The sequence below is a fragment of the Mercenaria mercenaria genome, chromosome 6 (assembly GCF_021730395.1).
Source record: "Mercenaria mercenaria strain notata chromosome 6, MADL_Memer_1, whole genome shotgun sequence".
Classification (NCBI taxonomy): Eukaryota; Metazoa; Mollusca; class Bivalvia; order Venerida; family Veneridae; genus Mercenaria; species Mercenaria mercenaria.
In genome coordinates, this window is record NC_069366.1 from 75,527,660 (window position 1) to 75,553,988 (window position 26,329).

A 26,329-nucleotide genomic window follows, 5' to 3' on the forward strand; every position below is an offset into this window, starting at 1 on the left:
CTCCTAAAAGATTTAAAATCCTATTATGTAACAGATTTTAAGAAAAAGCAATTTGAAAATCTTTTTAAAGTTCCAGGAAATTAAAAGTGGTCCCTGCTGACAGAGAAACAGCATGAGACTCCAGATAATGAACATTGTTACTGGTTTTATAATTATTCTTAATTTCATTTTCAAATATGAACTCCAAAGGACTAATTATTTCAGGAAAACAAGCATTGTTTTTAAAAAAACATGGCTTTATAAAAAATTCTGAAGAAAAAATCTGAATACCTGTTGTTTTGTTTTGGGTTTAACACCATTTTTCAACAATATTTCAGTTATTTAACAGCTGCCGTGTTCCTGGATTCTGTAGAAACTTGTTCTCCATAAGTAACTGCCAACTTCCCCATATGAATAAGAGGTGGAGGACAAATGATTTCAGACACAATGTCTCTTATCAAGTATTCACAGAGAACATGCACCTCACCAAGGAATCAAACTTACGACCCCTGATCCATAGATATGCGCTCTCCCTATTGAGCTAAGCAGGTGGGCTCTGAATGCTTGTAATGCACAGGAAAAAACTGCTTAAAAAAGTGCCTTCATGCATACTATATACTCCCTCATTTAGATGCACCTGCCCGTAAAATTTTGGTACTAATTAACAGCTCCACAGCCAGCAAATAAGTTCACAGCAGAGAAAGAGACAATATTCTGATCAAATATTATATTTCAAGGTGTCATTGATAAAAATAAGCCTAAATTGAATAATTAATGAAATATACCCTGTTAAAACTTTGTTCTTGCATTTTATCAACAAAATAATTTTTTTAACTTGTCATAACTTAAAATACCAGACATACAATAGTTTTAACCTTATCATGCTAAACATGACTTATTCTGCCTTTGCGACCATACAGTGTAGATCATGATCAGCCTGCACATCCGTGCAGTCTGATTATGACCTGCACTGTTCGCTATTCAGTCAGTATCTTTTTGGTAAGCACTCCTTTTAACAGTTAATGGTACTGTCCAAATTGAAAGATGGACAAGAAATTTATGGTTAATTGAGAAAAACATTACATATTTTTCATTTATGCTACTTTCTATAGAAAATATTTTGTGAAAATTTAGTGCAGATCCCTATAAAAATATGTGAGAACTATTTTTCTGCTGTTAACTGATTTGTTTAAGTGACAGGTGAACTAATGAAAAAAAAAAACAAAGAAAAAATGTTCAGGTGCGTGCTAAGGAAGAAATCAAAGAAAAAAACCACCAGTAAAATTGAAGATTTCTAATCAATTTTAGGTTCAAAAACGATAAATTACCAGTTCTTTTCAAATAGGACAAAAAGCTAATAACTATTCTCCTTTATTAAAATGATAAACCCCACAAAAGTTAATGGAGTTAATATTACTAATGGTGCTATCCATAGATAACCAGTATATTGGTAATGTACTTTCCCGTAGTGTGGTAGTGTGCGTGTCTTCTAATTTCATCTAAGTGGCTTGAATTCAGTGAATTCCTAATAAAGTACAGTATTCCATTAGAGATACAGGATAGCATTTCTCTATAAAAAAAAAGGGATATTCACACAGAGGTGCAAAAGACAAATAAAAATCCTTTTAATTAATACAGGAACAGTATTCAAATATTTTAAAAATATTTCTCAACTTTTATTTACATATTATTAAGTAGTTTATAAGATATATATATTTTTTTACTTTGATGACACAGTTCTGTGTACACAATAATATCATGATATTTTACTAGTCTGGGGCCCGTTTCATGAAGACTATTTACAACAAGGTTTGAACTTAGGAGTAAGGTGTTTTATGGACATCCTTTTAAGTAAATTAATTTAAATTATTCGGCTATTCTAAGAATATAAACCAAACAAGAATAAGATAGATTTGTGCTAACATTTAATTCCGGACACATTTTTAAAAAGATACAACTTTTGTTGTCACCATTTTGACATTGCAGCTGCATCACCATCACAAATGTTTACCGTGAAAGCAATTTTATCAAAAATTGTTAGAACAAATGCTTTCTAACTTCACATTTCATTTTAGCAATACGAGATGATAGGTAATCCACTTGGCTGAATGCTATCAATTTTTGACGCCAGAAAAGGTGAGCTCTGAGTCAGCTTCTGTAACTCTATGTTTAGGTTTATTATGTGTTGCTAATACTGTGCTGCAAAACTTAAAAAAGATGACTACTTTCTAGTCAAAGTATGATCAAGTTCTGTACACTTAATCAGAAAAATATCACAGAACAGAACAAAATACCATGATATACTTGTATATCCTTGTACCTAAGGTTATCTTCACAATTTATCACTGACAAAAGGTTAAGCTCCCACCAGGAATGACAAAAGAGGAATCTTGGTAAGCCTATAATGAATAGTGACATGCAATGACTAGCATTACTTCCTGACGTCATTTCATCAGGATTTTTCCTGCTTTATTCTAATTGACTACAGTTTCTTTCATACATTTTTTTTCATTATGAATAGTTGGGTTTAACAGCAGAAAAACACAACTGTAGGTCATATGGCAATCTTCCATCTTTTTTATGGTGCAACAAGACCACAGGTGCCCATCAAGGTATTATAACAGGTACAAGCAGGCATCCAGGTAAAACCAGTGACCTTTTGAAAGCCAGCCAGACGGCTTCCTCACATGAAAGAATTCTATATATTCTAAGCAAGATTTTTAACCCACAGCGGTAACAGGCAAGTTATTAGATCCCAGTAACCTCAACCATTCAGCCATAAAGACCCATTAACTCAATCTGTGACATTATTCTGGTTCCTGCTCCTATAATGACCACCTATAGTTGACTTGAACTGTGACACTCTAACCTGGTACCTGTTTCTGTTACCACATATAGGAGACTGAAACTGTCCAATCTGATTCCTAATTCTATAACAAGCATTCATAGGGGACTTATAATGTGATATTCTGATCTGTAATGACCATTCACATATGGAACTTGAACTGCAACATTCTAATCTGGTTCCTTTTAACATTCATAGAGCACTTGAACCATGACACTCTGGTTTGGGATCTGTTCATAATCTGGTGCTTGTTTCTATAACGAGCATTCACAGGGCACCTGAACTGTGACATTGTAATCAGATTGCTGTAAGTTCCTATAAGAACCATTCATGGAGTCCTTTAACTGTGACACTCTAAAATGGTATATGTCTCTGTAACTAGCATTCATTGGGGACTTGAACTGTGATACACTGATGTGTCTACTGTTTCTATAACTAGCATTAGCAGGGGATTTGAACAGTAACATTCAAATACAAGAGGACCATGATGGTCCTGAATCGCTTACCTCTTCCCACATGACCCAGTTTTGAGTATGACATCACTTTCTACTATTTGACATAGTGACCTAGTTTTTGAGCTCATGTGACCAAGTTTTGAACTTGACCTAGATATTATCAAGATAAAAATTCTATCCAATTTTCATGAAGATCCATTGAAAAATATGGTCTCTAGAGAGGTCACAAGGTTTTTCTATTATTTGACCTATTGACCTAGTTTTCGAAGGTATGTAACCCTGTTTTGAAATTTATCTAGATATCATCAAGGTAAACATTCTCACTAATTTTCATGAAGATCTCATGAAAAATATGGCCTCTAGAGAGGTCACAAGGTTTTTCTATTTTTAGACCTACTGGCCTAGTTTTTGACCCCACGTGACCCAGTTTCAAAATTGATCTAGATATCATCAAGGTGAACATTCAGATCAATTTTCATGAAGATACATTGAAAAATATGGCCTCTAGAGAGGTCAAAAGATTTTTCTAATTTTAGACCTACTGACCTAGTTTTTGACCGCAGTTGATCCAGTTTCAAATTTGACCTAGATATCATCAAGATGAATATTCAGACCAACTTTCATACAGATCCCATGAAAAGTATAGCCTCTAGAGAGGTCACAATGTTTTTTTATTATTTGACCTACTGACCTAGTTTTTTAAGGCACGTGACCCAGTTTCTAAACGGACCTAGTTATCATCAAGGTGAACATTCTGACCAATTTTCATGAAGATCCATTCAAGGGTATGGCCTCTAGAGAGGTCACAAGGTTTTTCTATTTCAAGACCTACTGACCTAGTTTTTGATCGCAGTTGACCCAGTTTCCAACTTGACCTATATATCATCAAGATTAACATTCAGACCAACTTTCATACAGATCCCATGAAAAATATGGCCTCTAGAGAGGTCACAACGTTTTTTCATTATTTGACCTACTGACCTACTTTTTGAAGGCACATGACCCACTTTCGATCTTGACCTAGATATCATCAAGATGAACATTCTGACCAAATTTTATGGAGATCCATTCACAAGTCTGTCCTCTAGAGAGGTCACAAGGTTTTTCTATTTTTAGACCTACTGACCTAGTTTTTGACCGCCCATGACCCTGTTTCGAACTTGATCTAGATATCATCAAGATGAAAATTCTGACCAAATTTCATACAGATCCCATGAAAAATATGGCCTTTAGAGAGGTCACAAGGTTTTTCTATTATTTGACCTACTGACCTAGTTTTTGATGGCATGTGACCAACTTTCGAACTTGACCTAGATATCTTCAAGACGAACATTCAGACCAACTTTCATGAAGATCTCATAAAAAATATGGTCTCTAGAGAGGTCACAAGGTTTTTCTATTATTTGATCTACTGACCTAGTTTTTGATGGCACGTGACCCAATTTCGAACCTGACCTAGATATCATCAAGGTGAACATTCTGACCAATTTTCATTAAGATCTCATGAAATATAGGGCCTCTAGAAAGGTCACAAGGTTTTTCTATTTTTAGACCTACTGACCTAGTTTTTAATGGCACGTGACCCAGTTTCGAACTTGACCTAGATATCATCAAGATGAACATTCAGACCAACTTTCATACAGGTCCCATGAACAAGAGGGCCAAGATGGCCCTAGGTCGCTCACCTAAGAAACACACCATAACAGTGTAAAACATGTTTGACCTAGTGATTTCATGGAAACAAAATCAATATTCTGACCAATTTTCATTAAGATTGGACCAAAAAATTGGTCTCTTGTGATAAAACAAGCATTTTCTTAGATTATGATATGACCTAGTTTTTGACCCTAGATGACCCATGTTCAAACTCGACCTAGATTTTATCAAGGCAATCATTCTGACCAAAATTCATGAAGATCAATTGAAACATACAGCCTCTATCACATATACAAGTTTTTTCTTTGATTTGACCAAGTGACCTAGTTTTTGACCTCAGATGACCCATATTCAAATTCGATCTAGATTTCATTAAGGCAATCATCCTGACCAAATTTCATAAAAATCAATTGAAAAAAACAGTCTATCGCATACACAAGATTTTTCTTTAATTTGACCTAGTGACCTAGTTTTTGACCTCAGATAACCCATATTCAAACTCGACCTAGATTTCATCAAGGCAATCACTCTGACCAAATTTCATGAAGATTAATTGAAAACTACATCCTCTATTGCATACACAATGTTTTTCTTCGATTTGACCTAGTGACCTAGTTTTTTACCCCAGATGACCCATTTTCAAACTCGGCCTAGATTTCATCAAGGTAATCATTCTGACCAAAATTCATGAAGATCAATTGAAAAATACCGCCTCTATCGCATACACAAGGTTTTTCCTTGATTTGATCTAGTGACCTAGTTTTTAATCCCAGATGACCCATTTTCGAACTCGGCCTAGATTTCATCAAGGTAATCATTCTGACCAAAATTCATGAAGATCAATTGAAAAATACCGCCTCTATCGCATACACAAGGTTTTTCCTTGATTTGATCTAGTGACCTAGTTTTTAATCCCAGATGACCCATTTTCGAACTCGGCCTAGATTTCATCAAGGTAATCATTCTGACCAAAATTCATGAAGATCAATTGAAAAATACCGCCTCTATCGCATACAAAAGGTTTTTCTTTGATTTGATCTAGTGACCTAGTTTTTGACCCGAGATGACCCATTTTCGAACTCGGCCTAGATTTCATCAAGGCAATCATTCTGACCAAAATTCATGAAGATCAATTGAAAAATACAGCCTCTATCGCATACACAAGGTTTTTCTTTGATTTGACCTAGTGACCTAGTTTTTGACCCGAGATGACCCATTTTTGAACTCGGCCTAGATTTCATCAAGGCTATCATTCTGACCAATATTCATGAAGAATAATTGAAAAATACAGCCTCTATCGCATACACAAGGTTTTTCTTTGATTTGACCTAGTGACCTAGTTTTTGACCCGAGATGACCCATTTTCGAACTCATCCTAGATTTCATCAAGGCAATCATTCTGACCAATATTCATGAAGATCAATTGAAAAATACAGCCTCTATCGCATACACAAGGTTTTTCTTTGATTTGACCTAGTGACCTAGTTTTTGACCCGAGATGACCCATTTTCAAACTCGGCCTAGATTTCATCAAGGTTATCATTCTGACTAATATTCATGAAGATTAATTGAAAAATACAGCCTCTATCGCACACACAAGCTAAATGTTGACAGACGCCGGACGCCGGACATTGAGCGATCAGAAAAACTCACCTGAGCATTGCTCAGGTGAGCTAAAAATATGGCCTTTAGAGAGGTCACAAGGTTTTTCTATTATTTGACCTACTGACCTAGTTTTTGAAGGCACGTGACCCACTTTCGTACTTGACCTAGATATCATCAAGGTGAACATTCTGACCAATTTTCATGAAGATCTTGTGAAATATATGGCCTCTATAGAGGTCACAAGGTTTTTCTATTTTTAGACCTACTGACCTAGTTTTTGACGGCCATGACCCAGTTTCGAACTTGACTTAGATATCATCAAGGTGAACATTCTGACCAATTTTCATGAAGATCTTGTGAAATATATGGCCTCTAGAGAGGTCACAAGGTTTTTCTATTTTTAGACCTACTGACCTAGTTTTTAATGGCACGTGACCCAGTTTCGAACTTGACCTAGATATCATCAAGATGAACATTCTGACCAACTTTCATAAAGATCCCGCAAAAAAATGTGACCTCTAGAGTGGTCACAAGCAAAAGTTTACAGACGCACGGACGGACAACGGACGACGGACACCGCGCGATCACAAAAGCTCACCTTGTCACTTTGTGACAGGTGAGCTAATAACGTGGTTCCTGTTTCTGTAACAACCACTCTTAGGGGACTTGAACTGTTACACCCTAACATGTTGCCTGCTTCTATAACAAGCATTTATAAGGAACTCAAACTTTAAAACTCTAACCTGGTTTCTGTTCCTATGACAACCATTTATGTCAAACTGTGACACTCTAAATACTCTCCTTTCTGTTCCTTTAATGACCATTCATAGGGGACTTAAACTGTGACACTCTAATCTGGTTTCTGTTTCTATTATAACCATTCATAGGGGATTTAATCTGTGACACTCTTACCTAGTTTCTGTTCCTATAATGACCATTCATAGGGGACTCAAACTGTGACACTCTAATTAAACTCTTTTCTGCATTACGACCATTCATACTGGGGACTTGACCTGTGACATACTTACCTGGTACCTGGTTCTGCATTACGACCATTCATACTGGGGACTTGAACTGTGACATACTTACCTGGTACCTGGTTCTGTATTACGACCATTCATACTGGGGACTTGAACTGTGACATACTTACCTGGTACCTGGTTCTGCATTACGACCATTCATACTGGGGACTTGAAATGTGACATACTTACCTGGTACCTGGTTCTGCATTACGACCATTCATACTGGGGACTTGAACTGTGACATACTTACCTGGTACCTGGTTCTGCATTACGACCATTCATACTGGGGACTTGACCTGTGACATACTTACCTGGTACCTGGTTCTGCATTACGACCATTCATACTGGGGACTTGAACTGTGACATACTTACCTGGTACCTGGTTCTGCATTACGACCATTCATACTGGGGACTTGAACTGTGACATACTTACCTGGTACCTGGTTCTGTATTACGACCATTCATACTTGGGACTTGAACTGTGACATACTTACCTGGTACCTGGTTCTGCATTACGACCATTCATACTGGGGACTTGAACTGTGACATACTTACCTGGTACCTGGTTCTGTATTACGACCATTCTTCATACTTGGGACTTGAACTGTGACATACTTATCTGGTACCTGGCTCTGCATTACGACCATTCATACTGGGGACTTGAACTGTGACATACTTACCTTGTACCTGGTTCTGCATTACGACTATTCATACTGGGGACTTAAACTGTGACATACTTACCTGGTACCTGGTTCTGCATTATGACCATTCATACTTGGGACTTGAACTGTGACATACTTACCTGGTACCTGGTTCTGTATTATGACCATTCATACTTGGGACTTGAACTGTGACATACTTACCTGGTACCTGGTTCTGTATTACCACCATTCATACTTGGAACTTGAACTGTGACATACTTACCTGGTACCTGGTTCTGCATTATGACCATTCATACTTGGGACTTGAACTGTGACATACTTACCTGGTACCTGGTTCTGTATTACGACCATTCATACTTGGGACTTGAACTGTGACATACTTACCTGGTACCTGGTTCTGCATTATGACCATTCATACTTGGGACTTGAACTGTGACATACTTACCTGGTACCTGGTTCTGCATTACGACCATTCATACTTGGGACTTGAACTGTGACATACTTACCTGGTACCTGGTTCTGCATTATGACCATTCATACTTGGGACTTGAACTGTGACATACTTACCTGGTACCTGGTTCCTGTTTCTATTAAGAGCATTCATAGCAGACTTGAACTGTTATGCTCAAGTCTGGTTCACCAATTTGTACTTTTAACAAGAGCTCCGCCTTGCCGGTGCTGGCGCTCATCTGATTTTTTTTGTGTAATAGAAATATTGTCCTACCCATGATTTTCTAAGTCTAAAAAGGGCCATCATTCTTGCAAAAAGCAGGACAGAGTTATGTTTCTTGATGTTTAGTGTCCACTTATGATGGTGAAAAACTGTTGCAAGTTTTAAAGCAATAGCTTTGATAGTTTATGAGGAAAGTTGACGTAAACATAATACTCAACCAAGAAAATGATTTTCTAAGTCCAAAAGGGGCAATAATTATTGCAAAAAGCAGGATGGAGTTATGTTGCTTGCTGTACAGGGTCAGCTTATGATGGTCAACAAGTGTTGCAAGTTTAAAAGCAATAGCTTTGATAGTTTAAGAGAAAAAGTTGACCTAAACATAAAACTTAACCAAGAAATCTGATACTTTCTAAGTCCAAAAGGGGCCATAAATCTTGCAAAAAGCAGGATGGAGTTATGTTTCTTGCTGTACAGGGTCAACTTATGATGGTGAACAAGTGTTGCAAGTCTTAAAGCAATAGCTTCGATAGTTTAGGATAAAAGCTGACCTAAACATAAAACTTAACCAAGAAAACTGATTTTCTAAGTCCAAAAGGGGCAATAAATCTTGCAAAAAGCAGGATGGAGTTATGTTTCTTGATGTACAGGGTCTGCTTATGATGGTGAACAAGTATTCCAAGTTTCAAAGCAACAGCTTTGATAGTTTAGGAGAAAAGTTGACCTAAACATAAAACTTAACCAAGAAATCTGATATTTTCTAAGTACAAAAGGGGCCATAAATCTTGCAAAAAGCAAGATGGAGTTATGTTTCTTGCTATACAGGGTCAGCTTATGATGGTGAACAAGTATTCCAAGTTTCAAAGCAATAGCTTTGATAGTTTAGGAGAAAAGCTGACCTAAACATAAAACTTAACCAGGCAACGCCGACGCAGACGCCGACGCTGACGCCGACAACCGCTCAACTGATGACAATAACTCATCATTTTTTTTAACAAAAATCAGATGAGCTAAAAATCATTTGTAGAATATTGATTGCCTTGCATCTAAATATATATACAGTTAATAACACTGTAGGCCTATGTCAGAACCATAATACTGTCTAAAGTGCAAGCTCACTTGAGTTACGCTGTATACATATAGGGAAAAGTGACCATACCCTCTGGAGGCCATGTTTTTTGACAAATCGGAATAATTTGAACAATCTTGCAAGAGGGTCACACAAGGACCATTTGTATCAAATTATTTTAAAGTCAAGATTTATAAATATTGGGAAAAGTGACCACACCCTCTGGCGGCCATGTTTTTTGACGACTCTGAGTAACCTGAACAATCTTGGTAGAAGGTAACATAAGGAACATTTGTGTACAACTATGATTTTTCTATTTTTCAGCTCTGGCAGCCCCTATCTACAACCAAGCTGAATAGTTTGAATAATTTCAGAAGAAAACCACCCAAAGAACATCCAAGCCAAGTTTCATCAATTTTCACCACATGGTTTCAAAGTAGATGTTGTTTGAAGAAAAGTGTGGATGGATGGACAAAGGAAGGATACCAGATGATGATTCATCACAATAGCTCAGACAGGTAAAAAAATAACATGCATCTTCTCACTTCCTTACTTCATTTTCTTTCTGCAAGGATTTTATTATTCATTATTCAATGTGATGTTAACTTTTCGTAAAACAGTATACTAAACTATTCTGTTGAACAGTTCATTTGTTCAGAAATTTATACAACAAAAATGAATACTACTGGTACTTAAAATAGTGCTGACTTGTCTTACATTGTATACTAAAACAAAATAAACTTAATTTGCTGTCCTCAGTTAAAGCACATGATTTATTTCAAGGGAAGAAAGAAGGACTGCGTCCATTACAAGCATGCGAAATAGCCGGTTTAAAAATAGAAAAACAGTCAATAAGTGGAGTGTGGTAACAATATATGAGCCATGCCATCAGAAAACCAACATAGTGGCTTTGCGACCAGCATGGATCCAGACCAGCCTGCGCATCCACGCAGTCTGGTCAGGATCCATGCTGTTCGCTTTCAAAGCCTATTGAATTAGAGAAACTGTTAGCGAACAGCATGGATCCTGACCAGACTGCGCGGATGCACAGGCTGGTGTGGATCCATGCTGGTTGCAAAGCCACTATGTTGGTTTTCTCATGATGCGGCTCATATGAGGTGCTACATAACAGGTCAGTTCTTGGTGTTACTGTATTTTTTCAATGCTCTAAGAGAAAGTGCAGATGTTGTGTATGATGGGATATAATGCCTTCTTAAATTTTCAATGAGTTGTTAAAAGAGTTATTAAAATATTTAATGATTCGCTAAATTTTTAAGTTATTAAGAGATTTAATGACTCGTTAACTAATGGAAGTTTTAACAACTGAAAATTTAAGGACTTGCTAGCTAATGAAGTAACAACAATTTAACTAACAATGAGTTAAACGTTTGTTAATTAAACATAAGTTTTGAACAACTGGGACATGGCTTAATTAACACTGCTTTTTATTTGCAGAAGTTCCTTTGCGTTTGAATATATCTACTAATAAACTTAGTTTTGTTGGAAAGTCACGCTGACAGTATTAAATGTAATAACATTTTGCAGATTTGGATTGCTTTAACAAACATGATCACAGATACATCTGGCTGGTAGACTACTTAAAACTGAAGAATTGATCAACTTGACATTGGTAGCCTTTAAAGTCTGTAGAAAACAACTAGCCATATGATTATCACATAAAACAAGAGTTGTCCGTAAAACAGCACTCTCAACTTTTCTCAGTGCTTGACTCTGAATTAGAGCTTTGCCAGTAAAAGGGGCATAACTCTGTCAAAATTCAAATCAGAGTTATGGGCATTGTTTCTTATGATAGTAAATAACTATTCTAAGTTTCAAGTCAATACCTTTGAAAGTAACAGAGATAATGGACATTATATAAAACTTTAACCAAAAAAATCTAAGTTAAAAAGGGGCATAACTCTGTCAAAATTCAAACCAGAGTTATGGGAATTGTTTCTCCTGGTGTAGACTTTGATAGTAAATAACTGTTTCAAGTTTCAAGTCAAAAGCTTTGAGAGTAACAGAGATATTTGACTTTATCAAAAACTTTAACCAAAAAATTCTAAGTTAAAAATGGGCATAAACCTGTCAAAATTCAATCAGAGTTGGGCATTGTTTCTCCTGGTGTAGACTGTGACAGTAAATAGCTACTTTAAGTTTCAAGTCAATAGCTCTGTTGTAACGCTGGGGTGAGTGCAATAGCTCTACATTTTCTTCGAAAAGTCGAGCTAAAAATTGAATGACAACAAAAATACCAAGATTTCTATACACTATTTTGGTAGCTCTGTATATCAGAAACAAACATTATTGTATTATGTAGAATTTTATTAAACCATATCCTTTTAGGCATCACTGAATCTGAAAGAAATTCAGCCAATAAAAAAGATAAGATTGTGTAAAACAAATTTGACAAGGCAGTCTGAAAGACAGCTATATCCCCTGCCACTGTAACGTTATGGATAGTGAAAGGGTTGATAGTTTTGGGTGGAAGCAATAAACATTTGAGTTGTGACCTTGACCTTGAGCTGGCATGGGTGAATCTTGAGTTCTGCATATCGTCTTGATAAGGGAAATATTACAGCCAAGTCATATTAGAATCCTTCAAGGGGTTTTGGAGATACAGAGCAGACACAAAATGGAAGATTCAAACCTTTGACCTTGCGCTGCCACCTTGACATTGAGCAGACATGGCTGACTCATGAGTTCTGCACATCATCTTGATGAGGTGATCATTACACCCAAGTTTCATTAAAATCCTTCAAAGGGTTTAGGAAATGAAAGACTCAAATCTTTAACCTGGAGTTGTGACCTTGACATTGAGCAGACATGGCTGACTCATGAGTTCTGCAAATCGTCTTGATGAGGAGATCATTACACCCAAGTTTCATTAAAATCCTTCAAGGGGTTTAGGAAATGGAAGGCTTAAATTTTTGACCTGGATTTGTGACCCTGACCTTGAGCTGACATGGCTGACTCATTAGTTCTGCACATCATCTTGATGAGGTGATCATTTGACCCAAGTTTCATGAAAATCCTTCAAGGGATTTAGGAGATAAAGAGCAGACACAAAATGTTACAGAAGGACTAATGGAAACCATTCCTATAACCCTCCACCACCCATGGCAGGGGATTAAAAATACTGATCCTCCAGTCAATTTTCTCATTAGACTTCTGAGGGAAAGTCGCATTTTCCATGACACTTTAATAAAAACCTTCCACAGTTGTAGGTTTACTTATTTTCAAGGGTATGGCCAGGTAAAATGTATAGATCCATGTTCTTAACTTTTCACAATTTGCCAAATCTGGCAACTGGATTCTTTATATAGCCCCTTTTTTGTTTATTCTTTATTATCAAATGCTATTACATCATTACCGTGCAGTACAATCATGGTCTGCACTATTCGCTATTCAGTCAGTAAATTTTCAGTGAACACCCCTTTAAATAATAAGTGGTACTGCCCAAACTGAATGATGGACCAGTCCACTTTAGAAATTTAGCAGGGTAAGGGTTAAAAGACAGTAGCACTGACAGTTCCACACTTAATACAATGAATAATAAATTCCCAGCAACATTTATGCCACCCATATAACAGATACCAAGCATTTCTTCTAGGCTTTCCAAATAAATGATATGCCATCACTTCCAGTTAATCTTACATGCAGAACTACCTTAATTACTCTTCACAATAGAGGGAAAAAAGTACCAGCAATACTGTTTAGGTAGCAAGGTACACTTAGATGCGAAAATTTTGGGCACGGACGGTCTTACATGTAGCGAGTCGCAATATTGCACTTCCCCTATGAGCAAAATTTGGGTGGCTATCTTATAAATTGCGTGCATGTTTTGTGCTTTTAATTAATGGCAAGATCAGGATTCTCAAACAAGAATAAAGAAAGTTATCAAAGCGAAAGGTTTACATCATCCATGAAAAATAGCGTGCCAAAATCATCAATTTTGCACCTTTTGGACAGTCTACAATGATCCCGCTGCAAGAACACTGTCCAATTTTATTGCATTTCTTAATTTAATAGTCCTTACTGAACGTCAGGACATAAACGGAATGGGGGCCCATCCAGCTCGTTTTTTCAGAAAATAACGAAAATGTTCATGAGTATCAATCAACAAGCACAGAACCCTTCCGTGAATTGAATTTTTCCGCGAAATGGTGTCTCATTGATCATACAAAGCTACCAGCAGTTAGTTTTCCAACTGACATCAGAATTTTACGTGTATCGGCTGTATAAATTTTCTAAAGAATTAATAATCATGATCTCTCACCTTAATTTACAGACATCCAAAATCACGATGTTCTCTTTATAACAAATATTGACAGGGGCCAAAATTCGAAAGTGTACCCTGCTACCTTAAGATTTTTCAGTTAATGAACAGAAGAGGGTTTTACTTGTTCTGAACTTTTATATGTCTTTCGCCAATTCAACCAAATAAATATGTTTTCAGTAGCATGAAAAGAAGTCTGTTTGAGAGACTCTAAACTTGCCCACCCCTAATGCACAAATTTAGCCAAAATTTACAAATCATCGCTACGAGACAAAGAACGTACAATACATCCGTTTTTACCATTTTCTGACATTATTTAACGTATTTTGTCATTAGGAATGATATAAGCGCAATTCTGCACCATTTTGCGAAAATAAAATGTCTCCACCCCTTATTTTCTTATTTCATGGGGTCCCCACTGTCCGACCATCCCCCTGATTGACGAACTGCATAGCTGGTGGGCCAAATATGCGCTGTGTGGGTTAATAACGATAAAAATGATGTTTTTACTGTACCAGAACCTTGTTTCTGGAGCTAGAATCCAAAAAAATCGTATGCGTGTATATTGACTTTTATGCTTTTATGTGTCCTCACCGTAACATTTTTGAGCTGCTGTGCCGTCAGGTAGCGTTTTAAGTGCCCAGAAAGTTTAGAATATCGAAGAAGAGGTTCTAAACTATTTGAAACCGCACAAATTTAAGAGTTCTTTCAAAATTTAATTTTGGCAGATTTTCCATAAGGTAGCAAGGTACACTTAGATGCGAAAATTTTGGGCACGGACGGTCTTACATGTAGCGAGTCGCAATATTGCACTTCCCCTATGAGCAAAATTTGGGTGGCTATCTTATAAATTGCGTGCATGTTTTGTGCTTTTAATTAATGGCAAGATCAGGATTCTCAAACAAGAATAAAGAAAGTTATCAAAGCGAAAGGTTTACATCATCCATGAAAAATAGCGTGCCAAAATCATCAATTTTGCACCTTTTGGACAGTCTACAATGATCCCGCTGCAAGAACACTGTCCAATTTTATTGCATTTCTTAATTTAATAGTCCTTACTGAACGTCAGGACATAAACGGAATGGGGGCCCATCCAGCTCGTTTTTTCAGAAAATAACGAAAATGTTCATGAGTATCAATCAACAAGCACAGAACCCTTCCGTGAATTGAATTTTTCCGCGAAATGGTGTCTCATTGATCATACAAAGCTACCAGCAGTTAGGTTTTCCAACTGACATCAGAATTTTACGTGTATCGGCTGTATAAATTTTCTAAAGAATTAATAATCATTATCTCTCACCTTAATTTACAGACATCCAAAATCACGATGTTCTCTTTATAACAAATATTGACGGGGGCCAAAATTCGAAAGTGTACCCTGCTACCTTATTCATTTACATACTCTTCACCAAAGAAGGAAAAGATACATCATTCTGTAGGCCATTTCAAATAATTAACTTCGGAAAAATGTTCATCTCTAATTGAATGAGAGCATTCTGATGTAGATTTCAATTTGGTCAATAGATTAAGCAGTTTATCTGATAGACTTCAGGGAAAAATCGACAATGATTTAATAAAGACAGAATCTTAAAACATCTGCTGTCAGATTAAATTTTGTGAACTAACATAAGTTACATGAATAAACTACAGCTTAAACAATAGCTGTAATATGCTGTTCCCACCCCATGGTTGCCTGCTGACAGTGGGTATGCCACGATTTGCCTCAATACCGTGGTGACCAAGACCTTTGACCTTTTGAGCCCAGAACCAGCAAAAACCAACTTAGATAACACTATCATTTTAGTCAACTGCTGTAGGTACAATTATTCTGCAGTTATTAATACTAGGTATTAATACGAAATGTCTCAGGCACCAAGGTCAATGTGACATTTATTGTTGGCCTATGTTACTAACTAGATGCAACATGTCGAGCCCTCCCTTTGACCCCTAACTGTGACCTTGACCTTTGAAATAGAGTTCGTTTCACTGAGTTAAACATTCATGCCAAATATAAACAAGATTCCTCAATGCATGTCAAAGTTACGGGTCGGACAAGATCTGACATGACCATTGACCTCAGACTGTGACCTTGACCTTTGAGTTTGAAACCTGGGGTTTGTGCATGACACTCCGTCTCACTGGGGTTATCATTAATGCCAAATATAAACAAGATTGCTCCTTACATGTCAAAGTTATGGTCCGGACAAACAAATCTGGATGGACGCACAAATGGACGCATGCACGGACGCACAAACACCGAACAGCCATTTGGACAACTATATCTTCGCTTCCACAAGCAGGCTCGACAAAAACAACATGTTATCTAACATCTACAGACCACAGGCAACAATCCTTGAAAGTTTGAAAGATGTAGGCCAGGTGTAAATTACTGATATTTCAAAGCATATGAATTCCCAAAGACAGTGATCTACATCTTTGGCCTGACAATCCAAAACACAATACAGGTTACACATTGACCAATGAAAATATGAGCCGCACCATGAGAAAACCAACATAGTGACTTTGCGACCAGCATGGATCCAGACCAGCCTGCACATCCACGCAGTCTGGTCAGAATCCATGCTGTTCGCTAATGGTTTCTCTAACTGCAATAGGCTTTGAAAGCGAACAGCATGGATCTTGACCAGACTGCATGGATCCATGCTGGTCGCAAAGCCACTATGTTGATTTTCTCCTGGCACGGCTCTTATGGCCTTTGATTAAGTGTCTAGATGTCCCAGTTTCAGTCTTGTCCAAATTTTTTTTCAAGCAAACATTCTGACCATGTTACATTAGGATTGGATAAATTGATACCTCTGCCCAGTTTCAACAGTAAAATATTAACACCACAAAGCATGGCAACAGACAACATAATAACTAACCTTGAGCACTTTGTGCCCAGGTAAGCTAAAAATCCTACAACACGACCTCTTTTGCATGAAATATTTTTTTCTCTGCTTCTCTGAATGTCTAATTGCCATTACACTCAAAATATGAAAGTACTAGTCAAAATAAACAGGAATTCAAAATGAATATAATTTGCAAAATACAGACCCAGCAGCATTACTTTCATTCTTTTTTTATTTGGGTTTTTGGTGCACCAACACAGTATAGGTTATATGGTGCCAAATACACCCCTTGTATAACAGTATTTTATAAACAGGCATTTCAACAGGTCACCCAAACATAAATCATTATATGTTTCATTAAAGAGAATTCCTATAGTTTTTTTCCTTTCATAGATTTTTTTCAAATTCACATAATTATATGATAGGAAAATTTGTGCTGAAAACAATGAACAAATATAAACAATGTGTCACCAGGCTTGTTTTTGTGAAAAGTTGTTTTAACATATCCACTGTTGCTGAAATTCCTAGCGTTTTTTAACATTTTCATAATTTTCTGCTTTTTTTATAAATACCAAAAAAAAACATGAATCAAGACAGCACAATATGGTTTATTCTTTTTACAGATTTTATTATATATTTATTTCATATCATAGTCATATTTGTAATACTATATCATTACAGTGATGGGTACAAATGAAACAAAAATCTTGTTTCATATTCACTTTTGTGAAGTTTGTTCAATGAAAAATACTCATAGTAAAGAATATCTTTTTAAATTTTGAAAAAACTATTTCATAGATTTTTTTCCTGTTTTCCTTGTGTAAAGATAATTGTATTGTGAACAAAAAAGTGGCCAAAAATGTATGGGTCACCAGGCTAAAATGTATGTTAGGTCCGCTTGAATACAACACCTATTCGGACGAAATAATGGCCTGAACCTGACCAAATTGATTATATCTGCTAGATTACTTTAAAAAAATTCTATATCCCTTCTATAATAGAATACTAAATGATCTAAAAGGAGATACTGTCCTATCAATACAAAGTTAATTGACTAACATTATATGAACAATACTGTCTTTGTACTAAAATGCGCTGTCAAAACACAGCCACAAATGGCAAGTTGCATGATACATGTCAGGCATGATGCATGTCAACACATCATAAACCAGTATCAACATTTGAATACTGATAAAACTTATAATTGGAAAATGTTATTTTATACAAGATTCCTCATATTTAAGATTTTCTGTCACATGTTTCATCAAATGTTGACTTCAATTCAATTTTCCATAGATAGAATCTGCTGTGCAGAAAGATGCGCATAGAAAAACTATAGGAATTCCATTTAATGCAAAAAGGTACCATAACTTTCGTTAATTATTAGCACTTGGTGCCTTTTTGAATTAATGAAGCGAATTAAGATACAAAAGCAAAGTCATATTTCCATTACTATTATCTACAAATTTATGACACCCTTAAGCATCAGACTGAGTGTCAGATATTGAAATTCAAAACACACTTTAAAATGAACATTATGGAGGGTATTATAGCCCCAGTAAAAATATTTCCAATTGTTAATGCACCTAGATGACAACTTCTAACTTCAAAGTGGCTAAATGATGTTTATACTGGTTAACTACATTCTTAACAACATGCCACTCTAAATGTGACATGAAATTCTAAGTGTGACATTACATTCAAAATTTCATTCTCAATATGACATGCCATTTTTTTTGGAATTTATATTCTAATGCAAGTTATGTTACATTAAGAATGTCATGTCACAAGAACAATTTATTCACTTACGACATGTTTTTCATATATATAGTATGTAAATTTAGTTTGCTGCCTGGCAAATCTACCAAAAGTGTATCTGTTGCAATTATACCAAGAGGAGTTCCTTATCTTAAATACATTTTTAACAAGTTTCTTACCAAAGTGTTACAGTAACAGATCTACCTTTAGGTATTCCATACCTTAAATGTATCTATTAACAGATCTACTTTTAGGTATTCCATACCTTAAATGTATCTATTAACAGATCCACCTTCAGGTATTCCATACCTTAAATGTATCTATTTAGGCAGAGCTCCAAATAATGTCTTTGAAAAATATATCTTGAAATTTGCAAAAAATGCACTTAAAATTGGACTACTTTGTACCACTATGCACTGAAAGGATCCATATCACTAATATCACTAAACTCTTAATTGAAGCCCTGCTTTAGATGTTCCTTATCAGTAAAGTGTAACTATGAAAGTTAGTTAGATAGAAACCATAGGTGTTCCTTACCTTAAACAGTACCTGTAAGTAACAATTCTACTTCAGGTGTTCTTTACCTTATACAGTACCTGTAGCAATTCTACTTCAGGTGTTCCTTACCTTATACAGTACCTGTAGCAATTCTATTTCAGGCATTCCTTACCTTTAACAGTACATGTAACAATTCTATTTCAGGCAGGGGTGTGGAATTCCTATGTCCGACTTGTCCGACTCGGGACTTTTTGTTGGCGGACAAGTGCATTTTTTCATACTGTTTGTACGCGGACAAGCATACATTTTCAGGTATAAATTATGCAAAAAAACAAGTTTATGGAGGTGAAAAAATATTCTTTTCTACGAAATCCATGTTTTACCCACAGAGGCCCTCTCAATTGTTGAAGTTTTGGAAAACCCATGCACTTGCGTATAAATCTATCATCTTTTTCCGCATTCTGGCTGGATCTTGGTGTCGGTTTCGCGTGATTTTGCAAACGGTAACTTTACAAATAGAAACCAGAAACATAACAATTCTTCCAAAAACCTTTGGATAAATTCATTCGCTGACAAAAACGGGAGTCAATGTCGGGTTAAAACAAAACACAGAGAAATCACAGGTACGATGCTAAACGAGTAAGATCATTTCAAGAGGCTACGGGCAAAGTTTTGGTATGGCATTTTTATTGTATTGAATTTGTTGAATGTTCCCCAGCCTTGCGGATGTGACTTCAGCCATGTAGTCAGGCAAAAGTATTCATAGCTTTTTTTTGTCAGTTACAGTAATACACTGTATTACGTTTGCTTTTGGTTTTACCTGTAGATCATAAAAACACTTGCCGGAAATAAGGAATAATTGGCAGTTTAATGCAGGCTTTGCTGAAAATCCGGACAAATGAAATTTGACTATGGGCAAGTGGATTTTTATCTCCCACTTGTCCGTGGCCAAGTGAAAAATACTGAGATTTCCACACCTCTGTCAGGTGTTTCTTACCTTAAACAGTACAAGCAGCAATTCTATTTCAGGTGTTCCTTACCTTAAACAGTACAAGTAGCAATTCTATTTCAGGTGTTCCTTACCTTAAACAGTACAAGTAGCAATTCTATTTCAGGTGTTCCTTACCTTAAAAGTATCAGAATCTGCTCCACTGGATAGTAGATAATCCAAAAATTCATCTAACCCTAAAACATCAATCAAAGCAAATTTAATGATTATGTCTGTAAGTGCTCTATAAAACTTGAAGCATTTTCAGAAGAGCCACAGTTCAACAGCTGGGTATACAATTGCACATTTTTCATTGTTATGATAATTACCTACAATATGTACACATGCTCAAGAATTGCGAGGAACAATCCAAAACTAGCGTTGTCACAGGAGTGACGAATTATACCCCCACAATATGGCCTTGTCACAGAACTAAGTCAATGTCAAAGCTGAACTTGCTTGACCTTCAATTTACTGACCTCAAAATGCATAAAGGTCATCTGCTGGTCATTATCAACCTCCCAAGTGTTCTCAAGTTATCATCCGGAAATCGTTTAACTGTTTCGTGATTTTGTGACCTTGACCTTTGACCTACTAGCCTCAAAGTCAAACTTGACCTGTATTTTATCATGTTACACCTGTGTACAAAAATTTATGATCCTAGACCCAAGCGTTCTCAAGTTATCATCCGGAAACTGTTTAATTGTTCCGAGTCACTGTGACATTGACCTTTGACCTACTGATCTCAAAGTCGAACTTGACCTGTATTTCATGATGTTACACCTGTGTACCAAAATTTATTTAAATCTGTCAAGCCTTTCATGAGTTATCATCTGGAAACCATGAAAACCAACGGACTGACCGACCGACCGACCGTCAAACCGACCGGCCGCCAAGCTCTCTCCTATAAACCTCATCACCCCCAAAACACTTTGTGGGGGTATAACAAGGTATTAGACTTTAATGACTACAGCTGAAACAAGATACTGCAGAAGCGTAGCACAACAGAAGCATGTCAGTCCCAAAATGGGTTTTAACATAAAAATTTCCAACCTAGTTATAACTGTGTTGTATCTCATTTAAAACTAGAAATGTGTCCATGGGACACAGATGCCCCCACTACATGACAAAGGACACAAATTTTTTCCTAGGTCAGGGGCCATAAATCCTACAATACTGAATGAATCCGGATGCGAAACCCCAGGTGCACAACTGCACATGCTGACCAATTTCTTTAAACTTTGGTGACTCTAGGTCAAATACTTTTAGAGCTACGCGCGACACAACATTAAAATGACCAATTTTTAACTAAGTCAGGGGCCATAACTCCTACATAACTAAATGAATCCGGACGCGAAACCCCAGGTGCACAACTGCACATGCTGACCAACATTCCTGTAAACTTTGGTGACTCTAGGTCAAATACTTTTGGAGCTACGCGCGTCACAACATTAAAATGACCAATTTTTTTACTGTCAGGGGCCATAACTCCTACATGACTGAATGAATCTGGACATGAAACCCCAGGTGCACAACTACACATCCTGACCAACATTCTTGTAAAGTTTTATGACTCTACGTCAAATACTTTTGGAGCTAGGCGCGACACAACATTAAAATGACCAATTCTTTTACTTAGTCAGGGGCCATAACTCCTACACGACTGAATGAATCCAGACGCGAAACCCCAGGTGAACAACTACACATGCTGACCAGCATTCTTGTAAAGATTTATGACTCTACGTCAAATACTTTTGGAGCTAAGCGCGACACAACACTTAAATGACCAATTTTTACAAAGTCAGGGGCCATAACTCCTACACGACTGAATGAATCCAGACGCGAAACCCTAGGTGCACAACTACACATGCTGACCAACATTCCTGTAAAGTTTTGTGACTCTACATCAAATACTTTTGGAGCTAGGCGCGACACAACATTCTCGGAAGGACGGACGGACGGAAGGACGGACAAGAGCAAATCTATATGCTCCCCCCCACCAAAGTGGGGGCATAAAAATAAACCTGTATGCTCCCTTATTTTAAAATACAGCTGTGTATACTGAAAATTTATCATAAATTAAGAGAGTACCTCCCTATACATAATGTATATATTTTTGAACTACAAAATTAGACTTCCAATTTGTCAGTATAGTTCTTAATTTAATGAAAAACCTCAATGCTCTGAAGTTTAAAACCACTTCATGAAATACGAGCCGTGCCATGAGAAAACCAACATAGTGCATTTGCGACCAGCATGGATCCAGATCAGCCTGCACATTGGCGCTGTCTGGTCAGGATCCATGCTGTTCGCTTACAGTTTCTCTAATTGCAACAGGCTTTGAAAGCGAACAGCATGGATCCTGACCAGACTGCACGGATGCGCAGGCTGGTCTGGGTCCATGCTTGTCTCAAATGCATTATGTTGGTTTTCTCATGGTGAGGCTCATATATAATGTCTCAATACACACCGTATAAAGGCAAAATTGTAACCTTTCTATTTTTGGCAAAGTAACAACACGTACCTGGAGCATTTGTATCACTTTTGGACTGCAGATTTCCCAACCGGTCCCTCCCGTCCAGATAATAAAGCTGAGGTAGATTTGACATCAGTTCTTGTTCATAACCTATAGAAAGAGATCACTTATTAGACGTACAGTATAAGGGAACAAACTATGATATTGTGTATCTGCTGCAGTAACAACTCACTACTGGTTATGCTCATATACTTTTTTCAAATTTTTAAAATGTACATGCCCGTCTTTCATTTAAGCAGCATCACGTATTTTAAAAGGGGTGTTCACTGAAAATTTACTGACTGAAAAGCAAACAGTGCAGTCCACATTCAGCAAGCATGGACCTACAGGCTGATCTTGGTCTGCACTGGTCGAAAAGGCAGAATCACTTGCCATCAGCCGGCTAAAGGTTAAGCATACAAGAGCTGTCCATAAGGCAGCGCGCTCAACTTTTCTCAGTGCTTGACTCTGGAATTAGAGCTTTGCCAGTAAAAAAATTCCAAGTTAAAAAGGGACATAACTCTGTCAAAACTATAATCAGAGTTATGGGAATTGTGTCTCCTGGTGTAGACTTTGATAGTAAATAACTATTTAGAGTTTCAAGTCAAAAGCTTTAATAATAACAGAAATATTTGACTTTTAACAAAAAATTCTAAGTTAAAAAGGGGCATAATTCTGTCAAAATTCAAACCAGAGTTATGGGAATTGTGTCTCCTGGTGTAGACTTTGATTGTAAACAACTATTTTGAGTTTCAAATAAAAAGCTTTAATAGTAAAAGAGATATTTGACTTTATCAATTTATTTTAAAAAAATTCTATGTTAAAAAGGGGCATAATTCTGTCAAAATTCAAATCAGAGTTATGGGGATTTTTCTCCTGGTGTAGACTTTGATAGTAAATAAGTATTTTAAGTTTCAAGTCAATAGCTTTGATAGTAACAGAGATATTTGACTTTATCAAAAACTTTAGCCAAAATTTCTAAGTTAAAAAGGGGCATAATTCTGTCAAAATTCAAAATAGAGTTATGGGGATTGTTTGTCCTGGTGTAGATGTTGATAGTAAATACCTATTTTAAGTTTCAAGTCAATAGCTTTGATAGTAACAGAGATATTTGACTTTATCAAAAACTTTAACCAACGGCGACACCGACGCCAACGCCGGGGCGAGTGCAATAGCTCTACTTTTTCTTCGAAAAGTCGAGCTAAAAATCAGAGAGGGTATGAATACAGATATATGGAACTTAAATTATCTGCTACACTTTTTAGACATAAACAAGAAATCCAAACTGTCACAATATTTTGAATATTTAAAGCTCTCTACTGATTCAGCAGACTTGTTGTCAATTTTCTTAAGTCTGACTAATTCAAGGGTCATAAGTCAAATGCAAAAAGGTCTATCCAGTTTGCTATGGAAATGGCCAAATCAATACGCCTACAAATATTCCAACTTTTGAGAATATTTGCAATGATTTGCCCAAGTGTTAAGTGGATAGTGTCAATGTTCACAATTTCATGCAATTCATGTAAAGGACCATAACTCAAAAGTGTGTGCAGGTATCAAGCTGGTCATAAAATATTATGATATGCTAAAACATTGTGACCAAGTCTGATGAGCATTAGATAAGAACTGCTCAAGCAAGAGAGCAGACGAATTTAATGGACATCCGCACACCTGCCCCCCACCTCCCTTCCCCCACCGAAAGTGATCACATAAATACATCCTAGTCCATGGGCATATAAAACTATCATGCATACAAAAATACCAGTCAAATTTACTACCCTTTTGTCTTTAGTTCCAATGCACATTTCAAAACCAGTTTTGTTAACTTGCAAAACAAAACTGGCTTAATTCAAAGACAGAAAGTCCCATCTGCTTTTGTTTGCTACTAGGATGATGTGATATCAAGGTCTCCTTAACGCAATATTGACAAACCTGTGCTGTAGATTGTGAATTGTGAACCAAAGCCACTTCTTTTATTTCTTGTTTAAATGCAGCACTTTTTCAACCTGTAAATATGTACACTACCTTAAATATCTGTAAAGAATGACCACTTTTTGAGCCCCAACTCCACCCACCATGACAAGTCTGCCCTTCACCTATAAGTTTTGACTGCACAATTGTGAACATTTTCATGTAATTTTCTTTAAAGCTAGGCAATCTATTACATACTGATAAATACTAAGGCCAGAGTTTTTTTATCTTTCGTTTTACGGGAGATTTTTGAAAAATGAGCAGGGGGAGGAGGGAATAAAAATTAAAAAAAAAGCTTGAAAGTGAGCATCTCGGAAAAAAATAAAAATAAAATAGAATTTTTTAAGATGTTTTTTTTTTTGATTAACTTTTGTTTCAAGTTTTGTTTACTTGTGTTTGTGTCCAGTATTTAATATTGTGATGCAGGGTTTTCCCGGACGCAGGTTTTCTGCGTCCCTGACGCGCTTTGACTGCTTTGGACTCGCATTTTGTAGTGCCTCTGCGTCCACTGGACCCGCAAAATCGGTCACGAAACTCCTTTGCACTGAAGCTTCCTTTGCGCAGATACCCATGTAAAATGCGCAGTTTTTTACCACCGGGACCATCCCCGAATCGTGGGTGCTCATTATACACAGGTATAGACGATTTTCCAACTTCAAAACAAGTTTTGTTACCGATGTTCGCCATTTTGGTAAAGGGAAACTACTCTCCGCGCTAACTGACACCGCTAAAATCTAAGATTGCCGTTACGTTCCGTAAAAGATCGAATGGTTTATTTTTCTATTAAACAAATTAATTTCATATAAATTTAAAGTATTTGATGAAAAAATATTAATAAATCACAAAAATTATGATGCTAATTAAGGATCGAGTATTTATCTTTAACTAAGATCAAACTGTGAACAACATAATTGACACGAGTTGACACTTAATTGCCGGTAATTACTGGCTATTTGATCATAACAAAAAGACTGTCACACCTTTTGTTATCAGTCTGGATTGAGAAGCTCATGCCATTTTGAAAGATACCATTCCGAAATACTGAATCAGCTGCTATCTAAATTAAAAAGATACAAGTTCATTCGGTTTTAGGATAAATTTTTTTTTAGTAATAATGTCCATTTTCAAGATCAATAATTTGTGGACCCCCAAAAATTATTAGGGACCCTTAAATTAGCAGCCATGGGAGCCCATGGACTCCCAAATAAAAAACCCGAGGGAAAACCCTGGTGATGTATTGTTATGTTTTAAGACTATAAAAGCCATTTATACAGGATGAACATTGAATAAAATTTTCATGCATGCTTGTGAATAAACTGCTTCAGGCACTGTAACTCACACTGGCAAGTCTTTAAAATTCAGAAAGCTTGTTTTACTTAATTCAAGTGGAAGACAAAAACTATTTTATCTGTTACAACAGCCACAGTAAATTTCAGTGACAGCAAGTAGAGACTAAACACGTCTGGTATAAAGTGGCCTAGTAGTGTAGTAGTTTTGGTGGTTTGGTT

General features: G+C 36.5%; 1 protein-coding gene across 1 annotated transcript in view; it reads right to left on the reverse strand.

The window, feature by feature from the left end:
* The window catches only part of LOC123548496 (leucine-rich repeat and coiled-coil domain-containing protein 1-like), a 373,147-nt gene that overhangs the window by 305,474 nt on the left and 41,344 nt on the right, over positions 1-26,329 (reverse strand). The window contains exons 4-5 of the mRNA XM_045335795.2: positions 22,860-22,961; positions 20,474-20,532 (exon numbers count right to left, since the gene is read on the reverse strand). Coding sequence (XP_045191730.2) covers positions 20,474-20,532; positions 22,860-22,961 — 161 coding nt within the window. The remainder of the gene's footprint in view (positions 1-20,473; positions 20,533-22,859; positions 22,962-26,329) is intronic.